The 10,283-nt window shown below is 36.7% G+C and overlaps 1 protein-coding gene across 1 annotated transcript in view; it reads right to left on the minus strand.

Moving 5' to 3' along the window:
* The window catches only part of zic2b (zic family member 2 (odd-paired homolog, Drosophila) b), a 2,477-nt gene extending 727 nt beyond the window's left edge, over nucleotides 1-1,750 (minus strand). Inside the window, exons 1-2 of the mRNA XM_046837605.1 lie at nucleotides 682-1,750; nucleotides 1-160 (exon numbers count right to left, since the gene is read on the minus strand). The exon at nucleotides 1-160 is cut by the window's left edge and continues 4 nt beyond it. Coding sequence (XP_046693561.1) covers nucleotides 1-160; nucleotides 682-1,519 — 998 coding nt within the window. The 5' untranslated portion in view covers nucleotides 1,520-1,750. The remainder of the gene's footprint in view (nucleotides 161-681) is intronic.
* Nucleotides 1,751-10,283: the final 8,533 nt, after the last annotated feature.

The following is a 10,283-nucleotide window of genomic DNA, read 5'->3' on the forward strand; positions in this document are numbered from 1 at the left end:
ATGTGTTTTCTCAGGGAACTGGGATGAGTGTACGACTTGTCGCACAGTTTGCACAAGTACGGCTTGTCGGATGTGTGCACGTGCATGTGCTTTTTCCTGTCGCTGCTGTTGGCGAACCGCCTGTCACAGCCCTCAAACTCGCACTGGAACGGCTTCTCTCCTGCAAAAATCACAATCATAAATATTTAGAAAAAAAAAAATACAAGGAATAACACGTGCATAGGACAGTCATGAATTCCTCCCCAAATCCCCGCACCCCTGCACCCTGAGCCACATTTTATTGCCAGCACCCTGTAAAAAACCTGCAATTCACACCTACGTCCTATGTTTAGACGTGCTATACCCCACACACGCATCCAAACGCAACAATGCCATCACGTAACCAGGGAAATGGAGTATTAACACGTCGTCTGGCGCTTATTGACGACCGGAAAAAACGCGCGCGTCGCTCAAAAACGTGTGAAGTGACTCTCATTAAATGTGTGTGTACACAAAATGGAAACGATTCGAGTTGCAAACCCTAGATCCTGAACAGGAAATTATTTGATGGCTAAAGGAAGCATGTATTCCAGGCAGTAAACAAATCTTGTGCAGTTGCAAACTTAATAAACAAATCACTATGCATGAAGCTCAATTAAGAATAATCATGTCTCCGTTCTATGTCAAATGTAAGGTGTTTACCTGTATGCGTTCTCTTGTGTATTTTCAGGTTCTCGGAACGCGCAAACACTTTCCCGCAACCCGGGAACGGACACGCAAACGGCTTCTCTCCGGTGTGCACGCGAATGTGGTTGACGAGTTTGTATTTGGCCTTGAAGGCCTTTCCCTCTCGAGGGCATTCCTCCCAAAAGCACACGTGGTTGCAATGTTCGGGTCCGCCGACGTGCTCCGCGGAGACGTGCGCCACCAGCTCGTGCATGGTGCCGAAGGTCCTGCCGCAGCGGCGCTTCTCGCGGTCCGGTTCGAGCCACTTGCACACGAGCTCCTGCTTGACGCACTGCTGGCGCACGTAGCGGAAAAATGCCGCCGGGTGATGGTGGTGATGCGCAGCAGCTACGTTCAAGCCGTACTGGCCGTACGGGTCGGGCCGCGCGTTGGACACCTGGTGATGGTGATGGTGGTGGTACTGGTCCGGTCGTGCGAACAGCGCGTTGTTGGTTGAGCCGTGCTGCTCGTGGAAACCCGGGAAGAGGAGATGACCTTGCGGGTCCGCGTGGGAGGGATGAAGCGCTCCAGTCGCCGGGCTGAAGAGACCGCGCTCCGGGTCTGCAAAGCCGCGTCCCCGCAATAAAAAGTCTCGGGGAGAGCCGAACGCGGAGCCTCCGTATGAGGCGCCCAGAGCGGCATATCCCGAAGTCTGGGGGGCGAAGGCAGCACCCTGACCCGGAGACAGCTCTCCGTGGCTCAGCTTGAAGGCGCCCACATGCGCCGCTTCTGCAAAATTACCGTCCCTATCGTTCGACTCAGCAGCGGGGTGATGGCGGCCGAATGGACCCAGGTGACCCGCGTCAAGTAACATCACTGCCAACTTCTCGCTTTCTCAGCAATCCGATGCGTAAAAAAGAGCGGATGAACAGTTTAACAAGAAGCCTGCATGACGCACAGCTTCTTTATTCTAAAGTTTAATATAAAATCCTAACTAACACAAGTCCTCTGGGTAGAGGGTTTAAAGTCACGCACAACCTCAAAAAAGAGAGCAAAAAGAGTCTGAACACTCCAAATCTGTCCGCAGAAATGTGCGACTTTTCGGGTTTGGGCTGTTTATCTCTCTCCTCACTCCCCCCACGCCCCCTTTACTACAAGATCCCCGCTGTGCTCCGATTGGCTGCTGGAAATCCTTAATCCGTTACTCTCGTCCAATCAGACGCCGAGTCACCATGACTAATCTCTGCTCACTGTTGCTCCCTGCCCCAGTAAAAAAGATGCGATTTTACGTGCAGTTCGGTGGCGTTTACAAACCAATAGCCAGCATTTGAGTTTTGCACCAGATCAATGAAAAGACAAAAATTCTATATATATGTGTGTGTGTGTGTGTGTGTGTGTGTGTGTGTGTGTGTGTGTTTGTGTGTGTGTTAGAGCTGTGCGTTTGGATCGACTTTTATTTAGGACATGTGGAAAAGGGTGACACAGGTGTCTATGTGCAAGGAATAAAAATAAAAATAATAAGTTTGTTGCTATGTTAGGAAACAACCAGCCTTCATTTTATTTAACAATCCAAAACATACCTTAGAAACAATTATACGATAGATAGATAGATAGATAGATAGATAGATAGATAGATAGATAGATAGATAGATAGATAGATAGATAGATAGATAGATAGATAGATAGATAGATAGATAGATAGATTGGGCACTTGAGCAGAAAGCTAAGGCGCAGCTGGAGTCCCGCGCGCGCACTGCTGATGTTGACCTTGAGGACTGACTGCCCGAGTTCGTGGTTGGATTGGATTCGGTGTTGAACCTGGACACCAGTACACGTGTTAACACGTTTTTATTTTTGCGTAATAGCTTCCAGGTCTTAAAAAAAACGCGTTAAATGTCTAGAGGACAGTGTGCTGCAAAAAGAAACAAGCACCCTGTTTAATGTAGACTAATTAAGAAATAGACAGACAGACAGACAGACAGACAGACAGACAGACAGACAGATAGATAGATAGATAGATAGATAGATAGATAGATAGATAGATAGATAGATAGATAGATAGATAGATAGATGTTATCCATTGTCACCTCTTATTTATCATATTAGCACAGTTTTCTCATTTTGCCAGCTTTGTTTTGATTTTAAGATCATTTTGAAGATTAACCCTGTAGTCCCATATTTATTAACCAAGTAAATAAATTGACCAGTCCCACCAGGTTGTGAACATTGAGGCACTTTAGTAAAAGCAAATTAGCCAAAATGAACTCCGTTTTAGCTTCATCACAAAGCGATTTTAAGTGATACAAATGCCAAGTTTTAATTAATCACAAAACAGATTTAAGATGTATATATATATATATATATATATATATATATATATATATATATATATATATATATATATATATATATATATATTATATAATTATTATTATTTTTTCATTAAGTAAAAGAAACAAAACCAAATAGAATATTTGCTAATAGGGTGTAATAATAATAATAATAATACATATATACTAATTTAGCATATATATGCTATAGGTTATATTTTTTAGGGTTTAATCAACCAAATGCTGAATGATAAGTTTAAATGAAATTAAACTAAATTAAAATGCAAAAGAGAGATGATCATTAGAAGTAAGAAATGTAATGTAATGACCTAATAGATTCGTTTTTTGATGTAAATTTGGCAGGTGTAATATTGCCCCTATAGATTAGATAATTAGGAGGATATATGTCTATAAGCACTATTTTGGACAAACAGTTCTCACACACACACACACACACACACACTTCCTCTCTCCAGCAGTGTGTTGGACACGGGCTGTCCTCGCTCTGTCCTGAGGAAGGCATCAGTAAATACATGCGCAGGCGTCGGCGCTTTGAAGTGGATCGGCGGTATTATGCGGACGGATGCCACCCGGTTGCCCCGGTGACGGGGTGATTCGGTGATTCATTTGATTTTTTTGCCCTCTCTACAATAAAGTTGGCCCGAACCAGTGAGCAGAGATTTTTTTTCTCTTTAAAAGGCTGTAATGCTCAGACTCTCAGACGCCACATGCAATGAAAAAAAAAATCTATTCCAGTTTGTGAAAAGGAACCAATGTGTCTCGTTTTCTCACCTTTTAACGACCCGGGACATTTTTTACATTCTTCAGGACAAACACTATTAAGTCCTATAAATCAGGTCATGTATAAATAACTTCAATAGTCTAACTGTAGCCTGGAGGCAAATATAAACAAAACTACTAAACAAACAAACAAACAGACAAACAAACAAATAGATAAAAAAACGAAAAAGACAGACAGATAAATAGATAGATAGATAGATAGATAGATAGATAGATAGATAGATAGATAGATAGATAGATAGATAGATAGATAGATAGATAGATAGATAGATAAGCGGTATATAAGTAAATAAATAAATTATAGATAAATACAAAATTAAACTAAACAAATATTAAAATAAATAAATACATACATACATACATAAATGAATGAATGAATGAATGAATGAATAAATAAATAAATAAATAAATAAATAAATAGTCTATAGAAGCCTCAATAGAAGTCGGAATCTGATCATGTACACCAGGAGAAAAACTTTTACTTGTTTATTTTATTTTTATTTCTATTTGATGGTATTTTATTTATACAAATTACTATTTCTCCCAATGCCAATTTCTCGCACTTGTGTCAGTCACAGTTTTTTTCTATATGCATCGATAAATCAATAAAGATCGCTCGCCCTGATTCTGCATTATAATGCATTGAGTTACATTTTTATTATAAATGTAATAATACAATTAGTAATGAAATGATAAAATGTGTATAAGGTGTCTAGCAATATGATATGCACCTTATTGTACTCCGGCCCGTGGAGAATGTTTTATTAAGAACGTGAACGAAATGTGCGTGTTTATTTCTTATTTCCAAGATTTCCATTTGTTTACGTGGTAGTGGAAAAACTGAACAGATTTGTATTTTCCACAGAAAATGTACACATTTCCAGGTCATTCCACGATTTACTCGTTCTCCATAACTGAATATTTAGTTTTAATTTCTTCCAATTCAATTCAATTTGTTAAATAAAATTGTAAGAAATTAGAAAGAATTATCAAGAAATATGTCGTAAATATATGTATATATATTTTACACACACACACACACACACACACACACACACACACACACACACACATGCACAACCACACACTCTATATATTATATAATAATAATAATAATATATATACATTTGTACAATTATTATAATTATTATATATAATATAAGCTGCTATATAGCAACTTTTTGTAAAAAATGTAGCCTGTAATAATATTTAGCACTACAGGCTATTGATGCAAGTGTGTGTGTGTGTGTGTGTGTGTGTGTGTGTGTGTGTGTGTGTGTGTGTGTGTAGGGGTGGGGTGTATGCGTAAAAAGAATTGTTATTTGAGTTATGCATGACAGCATCTGTGTCCCTTCTTCCTATTTTTTTGTGTGGAAGTTTCTCTCTCAGGCTTTTCCTTTTCCTATAGAAGCTCCAGTTTTAATCAACTTCCATCATCTAGAAACTCACAAATGTTATTCCTCTCACCCTCCCTCTCTCTCTTTCTCTCCCTCTCTCCCTCTCTATCTCTCTCTCTCTCTCTCTCTCTCCCCTCTTGCAGACTCCTTTCATGTGACAGAAGATGAAAAAGGAAGAAGTAAGAAGGAAGCTCATACAGAGCGAAGGAGAAAAATAACTACAACCTTTTCCCATCACTGCATGTGTTCAACAACGTCACTGTCTCATCTCTCACTCCACTTCAACAGCTCAGCCTGACTGTGAGTGCTTTCAAATGGGAAATATTCATCTGTGAAAATGCAGTGAGATGTTTTAAATTATAGATATTTTTAAACTAAGTTTTCAGCACAATCTTTTTCTACAGCATAAATCAATAATGTGTCATTACCATAGAGAAGACTTTAAACACGTTTCTCTGTCGTGAGAAAACAGAAAAAATCCTGTCTACTCAAAATTCAGTTCTAATCAAAGTCAAGGCAAATGCTAAATTATGTGAAATGAATGTCAGTATTGCTCCAGCTGTTGTATGTGATACCAATTTGTGATTTTAAATCCCACAAAAGCAGGAATCAGTTTTATTTGAATCCCTTTACTCAATTAATAGTCAAAGTAGTCATACATTTGAACTCAAATTGAGTCCAAAAACGGCCCTTAGACTTCAATCAACAAATAAATTAGTAAAAAGTCAATTTTCTTTCTTTTTTTCAGTACAGGAAAATGAATTGTCTGCACATGTGGAGAATGGAGATTAGCTGAAAATGCAGCAGTATTCCTGAGATCAACACCGACACTTCCTCTCTCCTTCTCTTGCATTCAGTAGGTTTGAAGCTGACATACTCATACTCAAGATTTTGGTTTCCATAAAACTTGAAGTGATTTAGATAAAGAGCTGGATTAGCATAATGTCTGCACCAACAGGCAGGAATAAAAACGAAGCGGGGGGATCATGATGGACTCCATTCAGAACAGCAGCAGGAGTTTGAACCTTCATCACATACTCACTCTCCTCCACAGTGAGAGAGGGATAGGGAGAGTTTGAGAGAGTGGGAGAAAACAAAAGAGAAAGCACATTTCACCCAAAGTCACTGTGTTGTTTTACAGTCTTCAAAACCAAACCATCACAGTCATCTTTACTTTAATTATATCAGCTGATGGGGTCAGACATGGGGTTTCTGTAGAGATGTAGAGGTCATTTCTCCACAGGGTGGTGAAACGGGGCAGAGTGAGAAAACCAGGGGGCCATGGCAGGAATGCAGCCAGCTTCAGAGTAATTACTTCAGTTTAGCCTTAAAGCGAGAAACACAACTGATGTGAAGTTAATGACAGTTAGCATGGGGGGCTCCTGTCAGCACCGGTCCCTTGAAGGGTTTTGAGGGGACAAGAAAGTATAAGAACGAGTAACAGTTTACTTTTAAGAAAGAACAGAATGTAATACAGTTCTTGTGGAATCGGGATTAAATTAATTTTCCAAATCATTAAAGGAAAACTCCAGTCCAATGTTCAATCTACATTCACTACATGTACAGCATACATATAATTACCATAAACAGAATTTCAACATGTTTTTCGTGTACTTCTTACAAAACTCACTTACAGTGGAAGTCTAGGGTGGTTACACTATATATATATATATATATATATATATATATATATATATATATATATATATATATATATATATATATAATATTATTATATTAAATTATATTATATATCTCCAGTAATTTATTTCTAAGACATTTATAATATATTGGAAACAGTTACATTATATTATATTATATTATATTATATTATATTATATTATATTATATTATATTATATATATACTGAATATACACAATATATCCAAGTTTTCCAAATAAAAAATTCCAGTTTTAATACAAATGTTTTGATGTGACAAAATTTTGAACAGGTCAGATTAATCATACTGACAGGATTCAGTATCCATTATAAATGTGATGAAAATGTGGTGTACAGTATTTAACATGTGCTCATATACAGTAGATAGAGATTAGTGTTAAAAAGCTTCTATTTGACACAAAACATGTAAAAAAACAAAAAAAAACAAAAAAAAAACAAACAAAAAAAGAAAAAAACAAAAAACTGTTTACGAGAGCCAGGATGAGTCAAACCCCTTTCAGAATCCTCAAGAGAGCACTCAGGCGTAATGCTTCTCAGGCTTTGTGCTCTTGTAGTCAGAGAGAAAAGTTAATCTGAAGACGTGTCCTAATCCAGTTATCAGCAGTGAGATGTGAATTGGTACATTTTTTCTTTGTCTGAAATTTGTATACAAAAAGTTATTTGAAAATTTGGAAGAAAAGGAAAATTTTATTAGATTAGAATTTGACTTATTTGGTCAGATTTTAAAATGTATAAAATGTGTACGTATATATTTATATACAGTATATTATTAGATTTTTGTTTATATATCAAACATAAAGCTAATTATACACTGTATATAAAAATATGAATATTTTATAAATAGATTTTCTTTGTTTATTTATGATGGAGTTTGCGAATATAAAAATCTAATCAAATCAATTCAGAGAGCTCATATTTCTGAGTAGACATGGTGAGAGCTCTGCGCATTCCTGGCATACCCATGAGTTTCATCAGGAGCCACCTGGGATGCTTTTGTACAATGCTGAAGAAATTCACACATGCTGAGCGCATGGCTGCTTTTCAAGTAAGTTCTGAAAAAATTCATATTTTTGATAAATTATTATGCTTGTTTTTTTCTAACTGGTACTATATGTTTATTCACGTCAACCTTATATCAACCTCCCCATGCTAGAAAACATGACAGGGCTTATAGACAGCTTTACAGTATGGACTTTATTTATTAATAGTGCCATCAGGACATTTAAGTAAGAAACTGAGCCTGTTCGTAAAAGAGGGACAAAGGATCATCACACTATTTTCTCCTTTACACTGTTACATAGGCTTGATAAATAGAGGTCCAGGATTATATTCCTGCACAACTTGTTGCTATTTAACCCTGATCAGATCAGCAAACACCCCCAGCCAACTCATCCTGACTGCTACACCCACAAACATCCACCTTTTCCCAGGCATTCCGCTTCCCTCATCGCCGTCTTGTTCAAAATGTGTTTGAAAAGGTCGAAGGTCATGGAACAATGCCTACAGAGGCAGGATTTACCAAGATGGACGACACACGGCCCGGGGCGCTTTGTGGCCATGGAGGCTCTCATCCGCCAGGCATCTTTAGCTAACAGGTGATGGAGGAGAAGAACAAAAGAGTTTCACAGTTTTCAGAGCACCATTATCCACACATAACGCCTGTGTTAACAATCAATAATGCACGCTTAGCCAAGCTGCTCACTAAAACATCACACTCATAGGAGCAACTATTCAAACATACACAAGACAAGACAAGATGTTTTTATGCATAATTATTGTCATACAATAGTAATAATAATTATAATAATAATAATATTAGTAATAATAATAATAATAATAATAATAATAATAATAATAATAATAATAATAATAATAATAATAATAATACACAGTAATAGGATGTAATCCAGTGTAATCCAATAAGGAAACAAAGTTATTAAACAATGCCAGTGTAGAACTAAGAAAAGCTTCAGTTCCTATGTGACTTACTGTATAGTGTTTAAATAATAATACGTAAAACCCATACGTCCCAAACAGAGCAAATCATTAAGATGTAATAGAAAACTAAGACACTTCTCTAAACCTTGTTTTTAATAAGCAACTTTTATTTAGAGCACGTCAAAAACTGCAGCCCAACTTTATGTTTTTTGTTTGATTGTTATTTGTTTATTGGAAGTTTATTATTACCCAAGATGATACAAATTTAATTATAAATCTGCTATGTATATTCCATTTTAATGGTTATTTAAGTAAATAAATAATACACTTGATGTCACCCAAATGAGGATGGGTTTCCGTTTTGAGTCTGGTTCCTCTCAAGGTTTCTTCCTCGTAACATCTGAGGGAGTTTTTCCTTTCCACAGTCACCACGGCTGCTCATCAGGATAAATACACATTGTTCACCTTCACTGTTAAATTCTGTAAAACTGCTTTGAGACAATGTCTGTTGTGAAAAGCGCTATAGAAATAAACTTGACTTGACTTAAAGGTACATTGACATACACTGTCAATGAAAAGTATTGGAACAATAATGTTAATAATAATGTGTAAATTAAAAAAAAAAATAGATTCAAGTGAATTATTCTGGAATTTAATTAATTAATTTAAAAGTTGGCAAACTAATAAACAGAAGGTATCTCAAATCATTATTGTTTCTGAATAACATTTTGCTCAAAGACAACAGTGGTAGCTTGGTGGTGCAGAACTCAGAACCTTCAGATCCAAGTCCAATGCTTTAACCACTGAGCAGGCACATCCTCATCTTCTAACAGCTAATGTAATTGCATCTGAAAACCAATTGGAGCATTAGTTCAGGGTGTGTAAAAAGTATTAAGGATGAACAATTAGCATCAGTGGAATAATAATGTAACCTGTAACACTTGTTACCCACAGGATAATCATTAAAGCGTACTGTCTGATAATTAGTCCAATTCGGATCTTTAAAACACTTCGAGTGCATGTATACAAATAACAAATAAGAACATCCGACATTCGTTTAGAATACTGCAAAAACTCTAATCATTTCTAAGTCTAAGAAATATACATATATATTACATATACATATACATATACATATACATATACAGTCTAAGAAAACTTAACTCAAACTCACTAACACATTGTATTTAAATAAAAAGGAACCTATACTACATGAGGAATGTTTGAGAAGCTCCATTTGATTGTCAAAATTTATGACAAATTTATGGTAAATATCAGGCCATTAAATATTCTCAAATTTTGCTTTATATAAAATAATTACTGTGTAAACAGTCAGGTGAGATATTAACCAGTGTAGCATTAGATTCCTGTTCAGGGCAGACAGTAGTGGAACCTGATGTGGTTTTCTGAAGCTGTTCGATCTGACACAAAGTTTCATGTTTGTAAAGAGTGATTATATGATTGTCATTTGTGTTCAGAACAATCTCCTCT

The sequence above is a fragment of the Silurus meridionalis genome, chromosome 24, assembly GCF_014805685.1.
Source record: "Silurus meridionalis isolate SWU-2019-XX chromosome 24, ASM1480568v1, whole genome shotgun sequence".
In the NCBI taxonomy this organism is placed as follows: Eukaryota; Metazoa; Chordata; class Actinopteri; order Siluriformes; family Siluridae; genus Silurus; species Silurus meridionalis.